This window comes from Oncorhynchus kisutch, linkage group LG30, assembly GCF_002021735.2.
Source record: "Oncorhynchus kisutch isolate 150728-3 linkage group LG30, Okis_V2, whole genome shotgun sequence".
NCBI lineage: Eukaryota > Metazoa > Chordata > Actinopteri > Salmoniformes > Salmonidae > Oncorhynchus > Oncorhynchus kisutch.
In genome coordinates, this window is record NC_034203.2 from 7,567,868 (window position 1) to 7,590,115 (window position 22,248).

Here is a 22,248-nt window from a genome sequence, read left to right on the forward strand (position 1 = left end):
TTGTCTGAGTAATACTTGTTCTTTTCTGTTTGGTCCCTTTGAAAAAAATGAGTCTTTTACTGATCCAACTGGAGCTTGGCTGTGGATGAATACAATTTTCTGGGCAATGAGTGTTTGTGCGTTTGCGCGCGCTTGAAGATGAGGAAGCATTTAGACAGTGTGGGGGTTTGATGCTCTAAATTCCAGTATAGTTTTATTTTACATAACAAAGAGTATGTAATGGTGTGTGTGTGTGTGTGTTTAATTAATTGACCTGCTAGTTTTGTGTTTTACTGTAAACTCACGCCTCTAGTTTTCTCCCTTGAGATCTCTCTACAGAGGCTGCCAGCTCTCTCTGTGCTCTGCCCCATGGCCTGTGAACTCACATTACATCATGTTCTTGATCTCTCGGCCGTGGTACTTGATTAAGATAACAGAACTGTGAAAAGAATATGAATAATACTGTATATGTATCAATAGCCATTAAAAGCTGGTCGAATTGAACTGAGCTAGGGCTTTCATGTTCTTGATCTTTCAGCTGAGGAAATACACTGAACAAAAATATCAATTCAACATGTAAAGTGTTGGTCCCATGTTTCATGGGCTGAAATAAAATGTCCCAGAAATGTTCCATATGCACAAAAAGCTTATTGCTCTCAACATTTGTGCACACATTTGTTTACATCCTTGTTAGTGAGCATTTGTCCTTTGCGAAGATAATTGTCTTGATAATCCATCCACTTGACGGGTGTGGCATATCAAGAAGCTGATTAAACAGCATGATCATTACACAGGTGCACCTTGTGCTGGGGGACAATTAAAGGCCACTGTAAAATGTTCCGTTTTGTGTCACACAACACAATGCCACAGATGTCTCAAGTTTTGAGGGAGCGTGCAATTGGAATGCTGACAGTAGGAATGTCCACCAGAGCTATTGCCAGAAAATGTTATGTTTATTTCTCTACCAATGTCGTTTTAGAGAATGTGGCATTATATCCAACCAGCCTCACAACCGCAGACCACGTGTAACCACGCCAGCCCAGGACCTCCACATCCGGGTTCTTCACCTGCGTGATCATCTGAGACAGGCCACCAGGACAGCTGATGAAACTGTGGGTTTGCACAACTGAAGCTCATCTGCGTGCTCGTCGTCCTCACCAGGGTCTTGACCTGACTGCATTTCGGCATCTTAACCGACTTCAGTGGGCAAATGCTCACCTTCTATGGCCACTGGCACACTGTAAATGTGCTCTTCACAGATGAATCCCGGTTTCAATTGTACCGGGCAGATGGCAGACAGCGTTGTGTGGGCGAGCAGTTTGCTGATGTCAACGTTGTGAACACAATTGCATTTTATTGCTGGAAGTTTGATTGCACAGAGATACCGTGATGAGATCCTGAGGACCATTGCCAAAGTTGAATCTACATAAAGTTCTTCATACATGAGTTGTCATGCAGTCAATATGCTGTTCTGACCTTGTGTGCAAAGTCAAATGGCACGGACAAATCAATACGAATTCAGCAATGGAACCAAAAGCTCAAATACGGACAGCATGGGAAATGAGCAGAGCATGGAAATCAGCATGAAAATCATACAGTACAGTTGAAGTAATTTTGCCAACTGCCGCCATCACCTCATGTTTCAGCATGATAAAGCACGGCCTCATGTTGCAAGGATCTGTACACTATTTCTGGAAGCTGAAAATGAACTGCATACTCACCAGACATGTCACCCATTGAGCATGTTTAGGATGCTCTGGATCGATGTGTACGACAGCATGTTTCAGTTCCCGCCAATATCCAGTAACTTAGCACAGCCGTTGAAGAGGAGTGGGACAACATTCCCCAGGCCACAATCAACAGCCTGATCAACTCTATGTGAAGGAGAAGTGTGGCGCTGCATGAGGCAAATGGTGTTCACACCTGATACTGACTGGTTTTCTGGTCGAGGGCCCTACCTTTTTGTTGTTGTTGGTATCTGTGACTAACAGGTGCATATCTGTATTCCCAGTCATGTGAAATCCATAGATTAGGGCCTAATTTATTTATTTAAATTGACTGATTTCCTTATATGACCTGTAATTCAGTGCAATCTTTGAAATTGTTGCATGTTGCGTTGATATTTTTGTTCAGTGTAGATAAATAATATAACATGAATGAAAAAAATAGCTTTTTCAATGGTATATGCTTGGACTGATTCTGAGAGAATTCTCAGTTTTCAGTCCATTGGGCAATGACTACTATAGTGTTGGGTATGACAGCAGCTGAAAATGTGTCTCCCTGGATAGTGTGTAGATCATGGTTGAGTGGTATTGGATGTGAGGCTGACCAGACCAGATAAGGTTTCAGCTGTTAGGCTGTGTATGGTACTCCCTATCTCCCCTAAATGTTCACTCGGATAGCGTGACACCTTTCCTAATGGCTAAAGATGCAGGTGACAGAGAGTAGTGGCAGCTTGTGTATCCTTTTAGTTGGGAGGCACCTAGTGCAGTGCTGCAAGACAAATATTGGTCCTTCAGGTTACAAGATTTCCATTCATTTAAAGGGATAGTTCACCCAAATTACAAAGTTAGTTGTAAGATTTTGTTCCCACTTGAATGTAGTCTATGGGGTTAGCAACAGTTCAGACTGTTTCTTTAACACTCAATTACATGATTAGATGTTACTTAGAGGGTAATGAATGGCCATTTGGAACACACTAATGTTGCCTCTCGTTCCATTAGTTTTTTGGTCAATAATGCAAAAGTAGCAATTGGTGTCAATGGGTAGCCCAAAACATTTGAACTATGGATTACAGTCACTCCTGAGAGGATAGTACAAAACAGGTTGTCCTAGCTTACTTTGACCAACAACCAGGAAATATATGATTTTCTGGTTCATTTAAAAAAAATCTAAAGTTAGATATGTGTTTTTGGTTGTTGCGTCAATTAGACCATACCAATTTCAAACGTATCTTTCTAACAAATAAAAAGTTATAACAGAATATTTAGACTACTTAGCTGGCTAACTCCTTGATCTTGCTTTGTACAGTATTATGCCCCTCTGGCCCCTAGACTACTTTCAGGGTAAGGAACCATCTTATGTTGCAATTGGGGTGAACTATCACTTTAACATGAGAAATATTGATTCATTATCGAGAAATGACTACAGAAGTCTACTTGATTGGCTTCTGTGTGAATTTTGCAGAGATGCACACACATACAGTATTACAGAGAAATGAATCCTCTTAACACATTTTAAAACCCCAACTGATGTGTTGCGGAATCATTTTATTTTCCTTCTCACTTTTTAATGAAAGCGGGATTTGGAGGCAGCTGAGGAAAATAGTGTCACCGCATGACCCTTTCTAGAGATTTTGAAAACAGCAGTGAAGGAGAATTGAAGCAACTCCCCCGCCGCCTAATACCAGACTCTCCACAAATCCCCCCCCCCCTCCCCCGTTATTTCAAACAAAAGGTTATTCAAGGAGAATCTAAGGCATCTTGAATTTAGACTCTCTGGCAGTTGTAGTTTAACTGGATGGCGTTTCATCAATGTTGCACTGGTGTTATGCTGCCGTTTCAGAGCTGTAGATGGTTGTCGAGTTTTAGATGTTGACACACCGAACTGCTATGACTAACTTAACTGATGTGCCATCTCATCTGGCTCCAGGCTGCCTACTGCTCTACATTGGTCCGCTAAATCAATCATTCACTTCATCCAGGTATTTGTTTTTGTTGCCAGCCCAGTACATACGGTTACTTATCTCCTCTCGCCAATATGGCTAGTCTGTCCTAACTGATGTTAGCCAATAGAGTCTAATGTTTAGTCCCTGGCTGCTGGTGGCTCTATATCGGTCAGTTAAAACCATCAATCATTCCACCCATCTCTGTGTTCCTATACTCTACAGCGCAACCTGTCGTTTGCTCTCTCTCATCGCTCCATTCTCGCAGAGCTTCCAGAGATGTGACTTGATCTTCTGTCTACTGGTGTGCAAGTTGTGAGGCGTATTGTGTGGCGTGATAATAGACACACAGAGTTGACACAGAGTAAGGTAGCAGCATAGAAAGCCGCAGTTAGGCTGAGGGCAGCCGCGTGGAGTGGGTTTTAACGGTGCTAAGGGGCAGGGATGTGAAACTACCGGAACTGTACTGAACTATGGGTGTGTCTGTATTAAGCTTGGGCAATATACCATCTATCCAGGTATTTCGAAATACTGACGGTAAACATTTTAATACCGAGAAGGGAAAAAATTAGATAATAATAGAAATAGCGCCCCTTGTGTGCACATCCGGTAATACTGTATACCCCGGTATGGTACAGAAACAGTATGACAGCATGAAAATATTGATATACCGCCCAACCTCAGTTTGTGTGTGTGAAAGAGAGCATTTGTTATGTGCGTGTGTGTACTGTGTATTTGTGTTTTATGTATTTGATGTGGTTTCTTTGTGTGTGTGTCCGTGGAGGAGGAGATCAGGGTAACCTAAGTTCACCATAAATAGAAAATGTGCAGTGAAACCTGAAAGGAGATCAATAAATCAAAGGCTACTCCCAAATGTCAGTGTGGCTCAGAGGGAGCATTGTGCTTTTTTCCCCACTCACATATCCTCTGATCATATCTGTCCGGTGAGCTACAGTATGACCACATTCTGATCAAATGGCCAAATGGCACCCGATTCCCTATGTAGTGCACTACTTTTGACCAGGGCCCTCTGGTCAAAAGTAGTGCCCTACATAGGGAATCAGGTGCCATTTGGGACACATCCCTGATCTCTGTAGGCCATGATCTACTGAGGAGGAATCACATGGGTTAAAGCTCGGGGTCTTAAATCAGGCTTAGCTGCTGAACTTATAGGGGATAATTATAGGCCACGAATGGTTCTTACCGAGGACCGGGAGTATTTCCTAACGACATGACTGGAAAATGACCACCAATGACCTCATAAACAAGGGTCCAAAGTTTTGCTTAGTTGGGTCACTTGGTCTTGAAGAAATCCTGGCCCTAGCATGTTATGGCATTGTATCCAGTTTACTGATGTCTCTCTGGGATAGAAGTGCTGATGCCCCTATTCAGCTATTCAGTAGACCAATGGTGTGTTATCATTGTGAGCATTGTATTGAATCTTGGTTCAAATGGGTAGGCATGCTCCAGGACTCAAGCTAACGAATGTTCAAATGCACAGCAGAAGCAGCGGAGAAGATAATGTCACCTGAGTCCCTGGCTGTGTTTACACAGGTAGCTCAATTTTCCCAATTATTGGCAATAGTTTGAGTGTATTTTATTTTTACAGGGACAGTGCACATTAATCACCGTTTCAGTCAAAGTGCTGGTTTTAGCCAGCCGGCAAATTTTCAACAGCAGTGTCACACCCTGGTCTTAGTATTTTGTGTTTTCTATATTTATTTGGTCAGGCCAGGGTGTGACATGGGTTTATTTTGTGTTGTGTTTTTGTATGGGGTTTTTTCGTAGGTTTTGGGATTGTGGCTTAGTGGGGTGTTCTAGCAAAGTCTATGGTTGCCTGAGGCGGTTCTCAATCAGAGGCAGGTGATTCTCGTTGTCTCTGATTGGGAACCATATTTAGGCAGCCATATTCTTTGAGTGTTTCGTGGGTGATTGTTCCTGTCTTTGTGTTTGTTGTCACCAGATAGGCTGTATTAGGTTTTCACGTTCCGTTTGTTGTTTTTGTATTGTCATGTTTATTTCGTAATTAAACATGTATCGTATTAACCACGCTGCATTTTGGTCCGACTCTCTTTCGATGGAAGAAAACCGTAACAGAATCACCCACCACACCAAGACCAAGCAGCGTGGTGACAGGCAGCGGCAGCAGGAGCAACCAAGGTTGGAATATACGACTTGGGAGGAAATAGACAGGTGGGCGGCCGACCCAGAGAGAGTGCCGGAGCCCGCCTGGGATTTGCTGGAGCAAGGTGAAGAGGGCTATAGGAGAATGGAGCGAAGAGACAAGCACGGCGGCGCAGAAGGAAGCCCGAGAGTCAGCCCCAAAAATGTATTGGGGGGGGGGGCTCAGGGAGAGTGCGGCAGAGTCAGGGTTCAAACCTGAGCCAACTCCCCCTGTTTATTGTGAGGAGCAGCGATCGCAGGACTTCTGGACGTGGGAGGAGATATTGGACGGAAAAGGACCCTGGACACAGCCTGGAGAATATCGCCGCCCCAAAGAAGAACTGGAGGCGGATAAAAGCGGAAAGGCGCTGGTATGAAGAGGCAGCACGGCGACGCGGATGGAAGCCCGAGAGTCAGCCCGAAAAATGTATTGGGGGGGGGGGCTCAGGGAGAGTGTGGCAGAGTCAGGGTTCAGACCTGAGCCAACTCCCCCTGTTTATCATGAGGAGCCAAGGAGGAGACCAGAGCCGGTGTTGGAGGTGAGTGAAGCAGAGACTGTGAAGGAGTTAATGGGGAAAGTGGAGGAGAGAGTTATGAGGGAGTTGCTAGGTTGGTGCTTTAGATACGATATTCGCCCGACGGAGCGTGTCGGGGTTTTGATGGCACCTGGGTCAGCGCTCCATACTCGTCCTGAGGTGCGTGTTAGTCGGCTGGTGAAGAGTGTGCCAGCCTCACGCACTGGGCCTCCTGTGTACCTACCTAGCCTTGCACGTCCTGTGCCAGTCCTGCTCTCAGCCTCTCCAGTACACCTTCACGGTCCGGTCCATCCTGTGCCACCTTCACACACCAGTCCTCCGGTGGCAGCTCCTCGCACCAGGCTTCCTGTGCGTGTCCTCGGCCCAGTACCACCAGTGCCAGCACCACTTACCAGGCCTTCAGTGCGCCTCGCCTGTTTAGCGCTGCCAGAGCCTTCCTCCTCTCCAGCGCTGCCGGAGTCTCCCGCCTGTCTAGCGCTATCAGAGCCTTCCTCCTCTCCAGCGCTGCTGGAGTCTCCCGCCTGTTTAGCGCTGCCAGAGCCTTCCTTCTCTCCAGCGCTGCCGGAGTCTCCTGCCTGTTCAACGCAGCCAAAGCTGCTAATCTGCATGGAGAAGCCAGAGTTGCCAGTCTGCATGGAGCAGCCAGAGCTGCCAGTCTGCATGGAGCAGCCAGAGCTGCCAGTCTGCATGGAGCAGCCAGAGCTGCCAGTCTGCATGGAGCAGCCAGAGCAGCTAGAGCCGCCAGTCAGCCAGGATCTTCCAGATCCGCCAGTCAGCCAGGATCTGCCAGTCAGCCAGGATCTTCCAGATCCGCCAGTCAGCCAGGATCCACCAGTCAGCCAGGATCTTCCAGATCCGCCAGTCAGCCAGGATCCGCCAGTCAGCCAGGATCCACCAGTCAGCCAGGATCTTCCAGATCCGCCAGGATCCGCCAGTCAGCCATGATCTTCCAGATCCGCCAGTCAGCCAGGATCCGCCAGTCAGCCAGGATCTGCCAGAACCACCAGCTAGCCAGGATCCGCCAGTCAGCCAGGATCTGCCAGAACCACCAGCTAGCCAGGATCTGCCAGAGCCTACTACCTGCCTGAGTTTCCTCTCAGTACTGGGCTTCCTCTCAGTACTGGGCTTCCTCTCGGTACTAGGCATCCTCTCAGTGCTGAGCTTCCCCTCAGTGCCGAGCTTCCCCTCAGTGCCGAGCTTCCCCTCAGTCCCGAGCTTCCCCTCAGTCCCGAGCTTCCCCTCAGTCCCGAGCTTCCCCTCAGTCCCGAGCTTCCCCTCAGTCCCGAGCTTCTACCTCAGTCCCGAGCTGCCCCTCAGTCCAGTGGGGTCCTTGGTGAGGGTTATTAGGCCAAGGTCGGCGGCGAGGGTCACTAATCAAAGGACGCGTTACAGGGGGACTAAGACTTGGTTGGAGTGGGGTCCACGTCCCGAGCCGGAGCCGCCACCGTGGACAGACGCCCACCCGGACCCTCCCCTATGGGTTTAAGTGTGCGGCCGGGAGTCCGCACCTTGGGGGGGGGGATTCTGTCACGCCCTGGTCTTAGTATTTTGTGTTTTCTATATTTATTTGGTCAGGCCAGGGTGTGACATGGGTTTATTTTGTGTTGTGTTTTTGTATGGGGGTTTTTCGTAGGTTTTGGGATTGTGGCTTAGTGGGGTGTTCTAGCAAAGTCTATGGTTGCCTGAGGCGGTTCTCAATCAGAGGCAGGTGATTCTCGTTGTCTCTGATTGGGAACCATATTTAGGCAGCCATATTCTTTGAGTGTTTCGTGGGTGATTGTTCCTGTCTTTGTGTTAGTTGTCACCAGATATTTATTTCGTCATTAAACATGTATCGTATTAACCACGCTGCATTTTGGTCCGACTCTCTTTCGACGGAAGAAAACCGTAACACGCAGTCCCTGGGCAGGTTATTAAAAACAATTACAATATATACAATCGGTGAGCACACGCAGAGCAACATAAGACAAGCAAGACAGAACAAAAAGCAACAAGACAAGAATTGATCAACAGATCTGATCTGACTGGTCAAAATACAGTTAGTAGCAAAATATCAAAATTGAGCTGCCTGTATAAACACAGCCACCGTGTCTCTTCGCAACAGTCTTCTGTGTCCAGGTCAATAAGTAATCCACTACCACTGAGCAACTGTCTGTCTGTCTCCACTTTCTTCCCTGATTGAATGAGTAAAACCAATACAATAGGAATTGATCAATATGGAATTTTTGTCACAGTTGGTTCAACTGGCTGAATAATTACCCTTTTCTATTGCAGTTCAATTGGAACCACTGGCTATTGGGTGAAATAGTATTGGGAAATCCAATTGTTTACCATTCAGTGAAATCAATGAAATGTATTTATTAACCAGTTTTAGCCTACATCAGTGGTTGTCACAAAGTGTGCCGCAACTAGGGCTACTGTACAGCGATTGGGTTTCAAGCAAAAAATATTTTATGTATGGGAGTAGGTTAGCCTCAAATGCCACAAGATGTCAATCTTTTGTGTGCGTTGCATGAGATTCAGCAAATAAAAACAAATCCCAGTTTTTTCCCCCCAAATTCCTGAATTTCCAAAAAACTGGAAATTTTGGGAAAGTTTACTGGTCAAACTGGTGGGCGAGGTTATCTTCTTCACTGTTAAACCAATCGAGTGTCATGGAGTGTCACCTTGCAGTGGTGTAAAGTACTTAAGTAAAAATACTTGAATGTACTACTTAAGTAGCGTTTTGGGGTATCTGTACTTTACTATTTATATTTTTGATGGCTTTTACTTTTTTCTTCACTAGATTCCTAAAGAAAATTATGTACTTTTTCTTCCATACATTTTCCCTGACACCCAAAAGTACTCTTTACATTTTGAACACTTAGCAGGACAGGAAAATTGTCTAATTCATACACTTATCAGGAGAACATCCCTGGTCATCCCTACTGCCTCTGATCTGGCGGACTCAATAAACACAAATTATTTGTTTGTGTTGGAGAGTTCCTCTGGCTAGCCGTAAATAAATTAAATGTCGTCTGGTTTGCTTTAAATAAGCAATTTGAAATGATTAGTACTTTTACTTTTGATACTTAAATACATTTGAGCAATTACATTACATTTTTGATACTTAAGTATATTTAAAACCAAATATTTTCTGACTTTTACTGAAGTAGTATTTTACAGGGTGACCTTCACTTTTACTTGAGTCATTTTCTATTAAGGTATCTATACTTTTACTCAAGTTTGAAAATCGGGTACTTTTTCCACCTTGTTATTATTATTATTCCGGATGTAAACCACTTCAGAGACCAAGCTAGCAAACGTGCCGTTGTTCATCCGCTATAACGTGCCGTTGTTCATCCGCTATAACGTGCCGTTGTTCATCGCTGTAAACAGCGACGCGCACGTCCAAAAGCGGAAGTCGCGTCACACTGCTCTCCGATTTCTGACAATGCCGCTGAGAGTGCCTAACAGGAGCCATTATGTTTCCTGCTCAGACAACACTTCCACAATTTACTCTAGGCTAATGAGGCCATTTTTCTTCTGTTGCTCAAAAGAATGTGCTTATTGATGCATTACCTATTAAAGGGATAGTTCACTCAAATGACAAAAATTTCATTGTAAGCAATGCATGCTTTGGTTAAGTTGGCCTGGCACTGTTTCCACATGATAACGTTTTTACAATTTGTGGCACAAGTCCCATTCAAGTCATGGGACTTTTGTTAAATGTTAGCATGTGGAAACAGTGCCAGGGAAACTAAACCAAAGCATAGATTTCTGTCATACCTTGTCCATAGACTGCTTACAGGAGAAGAAAACCAATGGGGAGAGGAGGGTGTTGCTGTGTGTGTGTGCCTCTGTGATGAACGCAACCGTCATCACGGCTGTGCACATCACAGCACTCAATGATAACAAAGGCGTGAGAAAAATGTGCGTGTGAGTCAGGGTTTCCGTTAGCTGGTAATAGCTGGCTTTTGGACCATTTTTTAACAAATAGAAAAGACGATCAATTAAATTGCCTCTGGCCAATTGTCCGGGAGAAAAATAAAGGATCCCATTGCAAAATAATGCTTTTTAGCCTATTCATTGATGGAAATACCAGTCGATGGAAATACATTTGACTGGTCATGCTTATCTGCCTATAGGTTGATTTGCTTAATTTAGTGGAATTAAATTGGCTCGTGTGTACAGTATATTCATTATGTGTCTTTATTTATCACACACGTACAGCATACAGACACAGAGCTTTTGAGCGGAAAATCTGTCAAACAGCGTGAGAGCCTCTGCTGCAGCATCTCCAACGGCAACGGAAGGCAGGCTTCATCAGCACGACACACCACTCTGCAATGAGCTGGAGGCAGTGTGCATTTTGAAAACATATACTTAATTGTTTGAAACCTGAGCGACTTAATACATATTATGAGGCAGGTCTTACCTTGCTTCAAAGTAGCCTTTTTGATCTCCTCTCTTTCAAAATTTCTAACAAATATATATATATTTGAATCTCTGTCACATAAAACCGCTTGCGTGTGTGGTGCACTTTTTCCCGCCTAATTTCATTGTGGAACGAACATTCACGCCTAGCCTACTGCCTTGTGCGCGCTGCTGCGCTTATAATGTGAAGAAATAATAGTTTATCAGCATTTTAGTAGCCTAGGCCTACCGGTTGTATGAATTTGTGATCTATCATCCCACAACTGTCCCTGAGTCTGTTTTGAATTGGTCAGCTTTCTCGACAAGCTGACCAATAGAATAGGTCAACTTTTCCACCATGGGGGATAGTAGATTGACATATGCTTGTGATTTTGCTGTTTGTTACTCGTCTTATTGGCTGAGGACAGTTGTTGTAACATCTTCAAAGTGGACAAATTCGCACTTCGTTGCATCCTCCACTTGCATTTTTATTTATATATGAATTACCATAATATAAATGTGATTTCTGTCATTCAGAGCACCGTGGGTGGACACCCTAATCAGGTGACGCACCCAATGTATATGGGTCTGGTAGATTTCTCAAATGTCCGGTAAATGAAAATGTTGCCGGTCAAATGTCTGGTGCCACATTTTCCTGACTGAAACTCTGGTGGGTGTGTTTGTTTGCATGCGTGGGTAGGAACTTAATTGGTTCCTCTCCCTGGTGTAGTCATGGCCCTGCCTGATGCTAGAACCTTTGTGGGCGTTGAAGTGTGTGTGTGTGTGAGATAGAACTGTAGTAGGAGGGTCTTTGGGGTGGGCCCCTCTGGCCCCCCTCCCAGAGGTTTATTCTCACTTCATCTGTTGACTTGACCTCGAGCTGAATTCCTCGCTCTTCCCTAGTTCCACAGCTGGCCTGCCTTATCAGAGACTAACTGTTGCCCTTCGCCTCCTTCAATGACTTTCCATACACATCCCTTATTCACCCTTCATTGACACAGATCATACATGTAACGTAGTCAATAAGTGATTATATAGTGGCAGGAATAAATATATTTCAAGTTAGAACCCAACACTAGATTAACCTTCTTGGTTCTAATCTCATTTTGGAATTGGTAAATCTCTGTGTCATGCTGCACTCTTAGGACCTCATTCATTTCTCTATTGCTCTGGGTCTGTATCACCGTTTCTCCACTCATCTCATTTGCCTTGCTCGCTCTCTTACCTCTCTCTCTCTCTGTCTCTCTCATATGGGTCTAACATTTAAACCTAGCCTAGTTAAAAAGGAGAGAGTCAATCGAAACAGATGGCACAAGCTGGCGTTAGTCATCTGCGTCAATCATCTGTTCGTTCCACACAGCACCAAAAAACGCGGTTATGACGGTTAGTTTATTTTCATGACGGTCTTCAACCATAATCGTTGGTTCCGATTATACGGTAGTTGTGCCAGCCCTACTTGTGGACTAAGGGAGGGAATGGGACAGAGAAGGGGAGGTGGGACAATTGAATACCCAGCAGACAAAGGTCTTTGTCTATGCTTTTACAGTGTTTCTCTTTGTTATTCCTAACAGTGTGAACGATTTGGCTTCCAACCCAGGTTTCCTGTGTACCACTTTATTCTTATCCCGCTGAGCTTAAACTTATCGTTAGCTCGGGGAGGCAACACATTTTCAGCTATTTTTCACGCAACGGTTGTTCCGAACAGTCCAACAGTAGGATATGCACACAGCAGGGCATTACATCATTTTCTTCCTCAGATGAGCAAAAACTGGTTGAGAGAGCGAGAGCGAGAGAGAGAGAGAGAGAGAGAGAGAGAGAGAGAGAGAGAGACTCTCTGCTTCATCTTCACAACTGTGAAGAGAAACAACAACCCCAAAATATAATCCTACCTCTTGAAAAGTAGTGGCCAGTGTAATGACACCAGGAAGCTAGACTGAGAGTCTCTTACGGTTAGATTTTATTAGACGAACTGCACTGCCAGTCCCATTGCTGTTGGAGTAATGGCCCAGGGAAATGGAATGGCTCTGACCTCTGTATTGGCTGTGTTTGCATTTTCGTTGCCATGCGTGTGCCGTCACTACAGGTGGCGAACACTTTCTGGCGGTAATACAGCCAGTCTGCTGGGTCGGCTCATCTCCATGGTGATCTGCAGGGCTGGGCTAGGCTGTACTATGTGTTAATCAGACCTGGTTTCAAGTACCATTTGAACTACTAAATTGTGTTTGATTGAGCTTGCCTGTTGCAATGGAACCAATAGAAAAGTCCCCAAAAAGCATTTGAAAGATTTCAAATAGTATTTGATCCCAGGTCTGGTGTGAGCAACTTCTGTCTGTATGGGTCTTCCTTTCAGTCTTTTCTCCCCACTAACATTTCCATTCAGAAAGAGTAAGACCTTTGCTTTCTATCAGTACATGGCTGCTACAGTCATCGTCTATTTCGATAACCATGTCTGGAACAAAGAAAACTAAGCTTCAGTATAACCTGGAGCACACAGCATTTAGCATTCAGCATCCACTTGTCTCCGTGTGGAAAGACCTAGAGCTAGGATTACACTTGATGCTCTCAGAGACAGACAGAGGGTAGGAGAGAATGCGTGATGAGTTAGATAAGAGTTGGGGGGGAGGGGAAATGGTAATGAATGAATGACCAGTGACACTGTCTTCCCAACATCCCTCTCTTCTCTCCCTCCCTCTCTCTCTGAGCAGCCAGGAAGACGTGTGCCCCGGCAGAGTTTGCCTGTGCAAACGGTCAGTGTGTACCAGGCCGCTGGCGCTGTGACGGGGAACCAGAGTGTCCCGACGGCTCAGATGAGGCAGACGCCACCTGTAGTAAGTCTGAGCTGACTTGGTCGACTCAACGCTAATTGCTTCCTTCATTCACAGTCACCCAGCAACACTCACTTAACTCAAACACTCAACGTTTCCCCATTCTGTCATTCCACCACTCCATTCCAAGTGTACCAAGCTATCCATAGTCACTCAACCAACCACCCTAAACTCAACTCAACCACCCTTACGTGATCACCCAACCATCTATACTGAACAAAAATCTAAACGTAACATGTAAAGTATTGGTCCCATGTTTCATGAGCTGAAATAAAAGACTCCAGAAATGTTACAGTATCAAGCTTCAGGTAAGACGCAGATGCAGACAGTGACAGAAGTTAAAGTGTATTACTACTACAGGGGCAAGCAAAACGACAGGTCAAGGGCAGGCAGAGGTCAGTGATCCAGATAGGGTGCAAAAGGTCCAGAACGGCAGGCAGTCTCAGGGTCAGAGCAGGCAGTCTCAGGGTCAGAGCAGGCAGGCTCAGGGTCAGAGCAGGCAGGCTCAGGGTCAGAGCAGGCAGGCTCAGGATCAGAGCAGGCAGGCTCAGGATCAGAGCAGGCAGGCTCAGAGCAGGCAGTCTCAGAGCAGGCAGTCTCAGGGTCAGAGCAGGCAGGCTCAGGGTCAGAGCAGGCAGGCTCAGGGTCAGAGCAGGCAGGCTCAGGGTCAGAGCAGGCAGGCTCAGGGTCAGAGCAGGCATGCTCAGGGTCAGAGCAGGCATGCTCAGGGTCAGAGCAGGCAGGCTCAGGGTCAGAGCAGGCAGGCTCAGGGTCAGAGCAGGCAGTCTCAGGGTCAGAGCAGGCAGTCTCAGGGTCAGAGCAGGCAGGCTCAGGGTCAGAGCAGGCAGGCTCAGGGTAGGCAGAAGGGTCAAGAAAACACAATAAAAACAGGAATTAGAACAGCCAGGAGCCAGGGGAAAACAACTGGTAGGTTTCACGAAACAAAATAAACTGGCAACAGGGGATACACTGGGGATAATGGGGAAGATTGGCAACACCTGGATGGGGGTAGAGACAAGCACAAAGACAGGTGAAGCAGATCAGGGTGAGACAAAAAGCTTATTTCTCTCAAGTTTTGTGCACAAATTTGTTTACGTCCCTGTTAGTGAGCATCCCTGTTAGTGAGCATTCTCCATTACCAAGATAATCCACCCACCTGACAGGTTTGGCATATCAAAAGGCTGATTTAAACAACATGATCATTCCTCAGGTGCACCTTATGCCATGGACAATAAAAGGCCACCTTAATTGTGCAGTTTTGTCACACAGCACAATGTCATTGATGTCTTATGTTTTGAGGGTGCATGCAATTATGAGATCCTGAGGCCCACTGTCGTGCCATTCATCCTCCACCATCACCTCATGTTTCGGCATGATAATGCACGGCCCCATGTCGCAAAGATCTGTACACACTTTCTGGATGCTGAAAATGTCCCAGTTCTTCCATGGCCTGCATACTCACCAGACATGCCACCCAATGAAAATGTTTGGAATGCTATGGGTCGACGTGTATGACAGTGTGTTCCAGTTCCCGCCAATATCCAGAAACTTCACACAGCCATCGAAGAGGACTGGAACAACATTCCACAGGCCACAATCAACAGTCTGATCAATTCTATGCGAAGAAGATGTCAGGCAAATGGTGGTCATGCCAGATACTGACTGGTTTTTGAATCCACGCCCCTACCTTTTTTTTAAGGTGTCTGTGACAAACAGATGCTTATCTGTGTTCGCAGTCATGTGAAATATAGATTAGGGCCTGATGAATTTATTAAAATGGACTGATTTCCTTATATGAACTGTAACTCAGTAAAAAAAAAATGTTTGCATGTTGCGTTTATATATTTGTTCAGTATATTTACCCATCCAGTGCTTCAGAATTTACCCTACCTTCTCTTCCTCTCCACTCTATCCCTCTACCTCACTCTGCTCAGCGAGTCATTGAGCGTAATTTCCAGAGATATTGGTACCAAAGTATCATTCATAAATAGGTCCAGAGGGAAGATGAGGTCCTAACCAACTAACATTCCAGATCATCATACCTCTGCATTTGAGAGGCTAATAGGCCAGGCCGATTTAATTACAGGTCTATTCTTCACACTCACGCCCCATTTGAATATTATGCAGCTTCTCCCCACTCCGATGCACCAGCCAGACAGTCAGCATCTAATTTGGCTCTTGAAACCTAGACCCGTCGTTTATAATTTCCCCTGCTACTCCACTCAGGCACCGGTTCAGCCACCTCCCCCTCACGCATCCAGCCAGGGCCCTTGCCTCGGCTCGCTTCCCCTCGCCCACACACTTCCATTACACCAGCGTCTGATGTTGGAGAGAGGCAGAGGTGTAACCTGATTAATGCCAAGCTCTTAGAGTAGGAGGGGGGAAAGGGGGAACACTTTCATACTTCCGTTTAGGCTGTGTCAGACTGACTGAGACTGTGCTCATCCGGGAGGAGGAGAAGGGCGGGGGAGACGTTTTTCGGCTTGTCTGGACTGAGCTGGGCCACAGGTGTGGGAATTGGGAAATGGGAGATCAAAGGGGTTCTGAACTATTCCGTTTCCCCATCGCAGTCGGTTTTCCTCTGAGTCATGGGAAGCAGTGTGGACTTGAGACAAGATCGTTATCTTGTCTTTTCAAGCAGATCATTTAGAGGAATGACATTAAGATGTTATTCTAAGTTTATCTGATTTGACATTTATCCGTCAGCACTTGTTTCTCTGGTACCAACCAGAGTTGTAGACGAGACCGCCTTCAGCGAGTCCAATTCAAGAGGGACCAGAGCTATTCAAGTCTGAGACAAGATGGAGACTGGAGCCTTTCAAGTCCAGTTCAAGACAGAGACCACAGCTATTTCAGTCCGACTCAAATCTGAGAACTGAGATATTCCAGGGGGAACCAAGATGGGTTCTACTCCGTGTCAAGACAGAGACCAAAACTATTAGTTTTATCAGAGTCAAGACTGAGACTACAGGTATTCCAGCTGAGTCCAGACCAAGACCAAGGGGGGATCAAGACATAGACCATAGCAACCTGAATACTACAACACTGGCACCATGTTTTCATCTTGTGGTTGGTGAACCATTGGTTGATTGCACAGGCCTACAAAGTTTGTCATTGTGTAGTAGGTGGTCATTTTTTATATGTGTATATTATAAATTCATCTAATGCGACTCGTAATAAGACTAAGCATTTAGGCTATTAGCCTGTTTATCCGACTCCATAACGATAATTAGCATTTTGCAAGAGACTATGGTAGAGTTACAGTAATAGGCAAGGAAGAAATGTCTGAGCATGGAATTCTAAATCCAAGTGTATTTAATTACTTTGTTAAACAAATGGATTCACATACAAAGCATAAAGTTTAAGTCACAATGCATTAACACGCATTACAAGGCACAATTCTAGGCATGGTCAGAGAGAGAGAGAGAGAGAGAAATGATAACCTGAAAGGCCATGCCACAAAAGTCCATTGGGTGGAGAGAGACAGAAAGAAAGAGTATCTCACTACAGCAGGTCAGGAACAAATAAGAGAATGAACAATGAATCTTAGACCCTTTTATAAGCATCTGAGTTGATTGGATTCAAAACCTGAGTTGTTGACCAATAGTATTTCTGTAAAGTTATCTCCAGTCAGATATCAGAGCTACATGATGTAACCTCTGCTTCTCAGAGGTGTGACAGTGGGGGTTGGCAAAACTAACACAGAGAATGATGAATTCCTAAGACAACACAGCAAATTCTTGAATGTAGTTGATAAGAGTCACTTCTGGGGCTGGGCTGGCCTACAATAGTGCATGTTATTAAAAATGAATTTGAATACAGAAAGGGAATTGGAAAAATATAATTTATATTTGACATTTTTTTCTCCTAATTTTGTACCGCTTTATCAGGTAGTGGGCCGGTATCTCATGAACAAAGAATGAAGAAAGGAGATACAGATCACGAAAAATCATATATTTCTTATATTCATGTAGCATTTCAGTCAATGGTAAATTCTTTGGGATTCATGCCCAAAGATTTTGTCAGAAAAATTCAGTCTTTGGGCCTCTTTATCAACAGTGTTTTTTGTTGTTGTCTCACTATGGGATATGCCTGGGCGTGACCACAAGCTCGAAGTAAACAATCAAACCTTGTCTGTTGCAAGGCTAGCTAACCACACAAAGGGCTATCTCTCGCCGCAAGGCTTAATCTAACCCATGTAACTCGATGCAAGGCTAGCTACACCAAAGAAATCACGGTTAGCAGTGTGCTAACTAGCTAGATTATTAACCGCATGGCGAACGCTAGCTAGCTTACACTTTGCATGAGGAATACACTTTCTCAGAGCCATGGAGCCTGCTGCCCCTACACAGGGAGAACCTAGCCGGCCTCCAGCCCCAGAACCGGCACACTCGTGCCATGCAGGGCTATGATAGCAGTACGGATGTAATGATTCACCAATACGTATTGGTCCCCGGTTCAAATGTTTAAGATGAGAGTGCATCGATCCATGGGACCCAAAACTGATTCAAATGTAGCATGCATGCGTCATAAAATCTCTGTAAACATTACAAATCGCCAGTTCATACATTTTTTTCTCATATGACTTTCTTTCTACCTTCCCGAAAATACCTCTCATCTTTTGTGACAACTGATGTGTCCTCTCCTTCAGTGTTGAACTAAGTACGTAACTGTGTTGACAGTCATTGATCAACAAGACATTTTATTATCAACAACCCAAGCATTATCAGTAGCCTAGTCAAATTGCGCCCTGTGCCAGAAAGAGGTAGGCTGTGCTTCACCTTCAGCATTCAAATGTTTGTAAAATGGCTTGCGCAATATTAGGCTTTATTGGTTGAGTGACAACCAATGTAATTTGCTAGGTTATTGTCATTGAATGCGCTGTTGAAAATTTACTAGGGCTACATACAGTGTGGAGAACAAGTATTTGAAACACTTGCTGATTTTGCAGGTTTTCCTACTTACAAAGCATGTAGAGGTCTGTCATTTGTATCATAGGTACACTTCAACTGTTAGAGACGGAATCTAAAACAAAAATCCAGAAAATCACATTGTATGCTTTTTAAGTAATTAATTTGCATTATATTTTATGACATAAGTATTTGATCACCTACCAACCAGTAAGAATTCCGGCTCTCACAGACCTGTTAGTTTTTCTTTAAGAAGCCCTCCTGTTCTCCACTCATTACCTGTATTAGCTGCACCTGTTTGAACTCGTTACCTGTATAAAAGACACCTGTCCACACACTCAATCAAACAGACTCCAACCTCTCCTCAATGGCCAAGACCAGAGAGCTGTGTAAGGACATCAGGGATAAATTGTAGACCTGCACAAGGCTGGGATCGGCTACAGGACAATAGGCAAGCAGCTTGGTGAGAAGGCAACAACTGTTGGCGCAATTATTCGAAAATGGAAGAAGTTCAAGATGACGGTCAATCACCCTCGGTCTGGGGCTCAATGCAAGATCTCACCTCGTGGGGCATCAATGATCATGAGGAAGGTGAGGGATCAGCCCAGAACTACATGGCAGGACCTGGTCAATGACCTGAAGAGAGCTGAGACCACAGTCTCAAAGAAAACCATTAGTAACACACTATGCCGTCATGGATGAAAATCCTGCAGCGCATGCAAGGTCCCCCTGCTCAAGCCAGCGCATGTCCAGGCCCGTCTGAAGTTTTGCCAATGACCATCTGGATGCTACTACTGGGGCTACATACATGCTACTACTAGGGCTACATACATGCTACTACTAGGGCTACATACAGTGCATGGTTGCATGAGGCTACAAAAAGGTTGTAAATGTCTATAAACATGACTATGAGCATATACAGACTATGAACAGAATAGTATTCCCCCTGAAATTATACGTGAGTTACACCAGGCCTAACGAGCTAGCATTACTAGCTCACATCTCGGCTTAGCTGGCTAGCAGTAGCGTGACGCACATGAACATTACTCTATAAATATTACAAACACGGTAAATATCTGAACTGCCTAGGCAACACCCAACTGAATATGCAATGACACGTCACTGTACTTATACAAGTCAAATACAGATACTCTTTAGGAATAGTCCATTCTCTTCTGACCACGATCTCACTCTAATGGCAAGAGCGGGGTTCAGTGAGGTGCTCCGGGAATAGCGGAGCATTATTAGTGGATACAAGTGGGGGGACTTGTAGGGGTGTTGGGAAAGTACAACAAACTACTAGTTCGGGGGTGCTGAAACTGCTTACTAAGGGTTGGCCTTTTCAACACAGTGTGTAGTCCACATGATGGTGTCCAAATTAGGACTTCCTAATGGCTGCTGTGGTGTCAGGTAGTAGATCCTCACAGCTGGCTCTGAGAGCAGCTCCTGCTGTCACGGTTGCATTAAAATGGATGGAGAAGTGAACGACTAAATAGTGCCGCGAGAGCCAGGAAACCTGTTCACATCACCATAGTGAACGTCTCTTCATTAAAATAACATTTTTCTCTCATCTCCTTGTTGAACTGATCAACCTGCTGTGTCAGAAGCACATTATTAGCGAACGCTGTGAACTGATTTTGATGGACATTCAGTAGAACTTTGAGAATTAATTAATAGCGCCATTTAGCAAGAAACCTTGACCTGACATACTACAAATCGTGCATTTAGTGTGCATTTCTCTTATGTTGGTGCCAGACAGAGACCTGTTTGCAGTGATAGTGGAGCCTCTGTTTTACATCTGCTAATGCTCATTAACATACAGCCCACACACCTTCCGTCACGCTCCAATTACGCTGAAGCTTGATCAGCTGAGGCATGCTGCGTGTCTTCTCTCTCTTTCTATTTAGTTTTCTTTTATCTTTGCCTCATTCACATCCATAGACACACACACTGAGATAGATAGAGACAGGCCCTAGATCTGTGCCAGCCCAGATCATTGTAGCGCAATGAGTGGGCTCGCAATCACACGCTAAAGGCTTTGGCCAAGTGGGTTACTCAAAAGTATTGAGAAATGAATGGCTATCTGTGGAGGTTCACGTGAAATGCCAGACCTCATTGATTTCCTAGCGAGGTAAGGTTGAATCACGGAGGACCATCAAAACATGTATACTTCCCTTCATGTATACAGTGGTTCCTCCTTTAAAAGTTGCGAGCTTACACCGCGGGACTTAGAGGTACCCAGCTTCACAGCTTCATTGCTCCAGATCACCACAAGGGGGAGTTATGTATTTGGGTCTCAAGCTTTTTATATGACCAATCATATCGAGTGGTTCCAATGACGAATTTGACGCGTGCCACCCGTCCCTGGTGACTTCAGCAAAGGTGGCTGACAAAACATTACGGGGAAGCAAATGTACGTGGTTATAACGTCATAATGAGTCAAGCAATACATGTACAATTGAGAGGAATATGTTAGTTAATGTAGAGACAAACGATTGTGCATATTATTTTGTTAATTTACAACAACAAAAAATCTCTATTTTTTTCAGCCATATCCATTTTTTTAAACCTTTTATTTAACTAGGCAAGTCAGTTAAGAACAAATTCTTATTTTCAATGATGACCTAGGAACAGTGGGTTAACTGCCTTGTTCAGGGGCAGAACGACAGATTTTTACCTTGTCAGCTCAAGGATTTGAGCTTGCAACCTTCCGGTTACTAGTCCAACACTCTAACCACTAGGCTACCTGCCGCCAATACCAGGTATATCAAACTCATTCACTATAGCAAGCAGGGAGCAGGTTTTCAACCCTCAACATTTTAGCCCGGAGTTCAGCACACAATCGACTGTGCCCAAATGTATTAATTGGGGTTGGGGCCGATTGTGGCTAAAAACACTTTATCAATTGGAATCTTTAACGTGGAAAGGTGAAAATATATTATTATTAGTTTTTCACAAGCATAGCAGGATGTTCTATTAGCTGAACAATAGACTATTCAACCTTTACTAAATAATTGTCTAAAGCCGAGCTAGGTGTGAACCACCCCTCCCCGACTTGAGCTAGGTGTGAACTAGAGGTCGACCGATTAATCGGAATGGCCAATTAATTAGGGCCGATTTCATAAAGTTTCATAAAGTTTTCATAACAATCGGAAATCGGTATTTTTGGGCTCCAATTTGCCATTTTCTTTTTTTTACACCTTTATTTAACTAGGCAAGTCAGTTTAAGAACACATTCTTATTTAACGGCCTAGGAACAGTGGGTTAACTGCCTCGTTCAGGGGCAGAAAGACAGATTTTCACCTTGTCAGCTCGGGGGATCCAACCTTGCAACCTTACAGTTAACTAGTCCAACGCAAAAACGTCCTGCTTCTCTCGTTGCACTCCACAAGGAGACTGACTGCCTGTTACGCAAATGCAGTAAACCAAGGTAAGTTGCTAGCTAGCATTACACTTATCTTATAAAAAACAAACAATCATAATCACTAGTTAACTACACATGGTTGATGATATTACTAGATATTATCTAGCGTGTCCTATGTTGCATATGATCTGACTGAGCATACAAGCATACAAGTATCTTAAGTATCTGACTGAGCAGTGGTAGGCAGAAGCAGGCGCGTAAGCATTCATTCAAACAGCACTTTGGTGCATTTTGCCAGCAGCTCTTCGTTGTGCGTCAAGCATTGTGCTGTTTATGACTTCAAACCTATCAACTCCCGAAATGAGGCTGGTGTGACCGAAGTGAAATGGCTGGCTAGTTAGCTCACGCTGAT

At 44.7% G+C, this 22,248-nt stretch overlaps 1 protein-coding gene across 1 annotated transcript in view; it reads left to right on the top strand.

Annotated features, from left to right (window-relative positions):
• LOC109875388 (low-density lipoprotein receptor-related protein 8) overlaps positions 1 to 22,248 on the top strand; it is a 166,269-nt gene that overhangs the window by 59,865 nt on the left and 84,156 nt on the right. Inside the window, exon 3 of the mRNA XM_031810710.1 lies at positions 13,443 to 13,565. Within this exon, the coding sequence (XP_031666570.1) occupies positions 13,443 to 13,565 (123 nt within the window). The remainder of the gene's footprint in view (positions 1 to 13,442; positions 13,566 to 22,248) is intronic.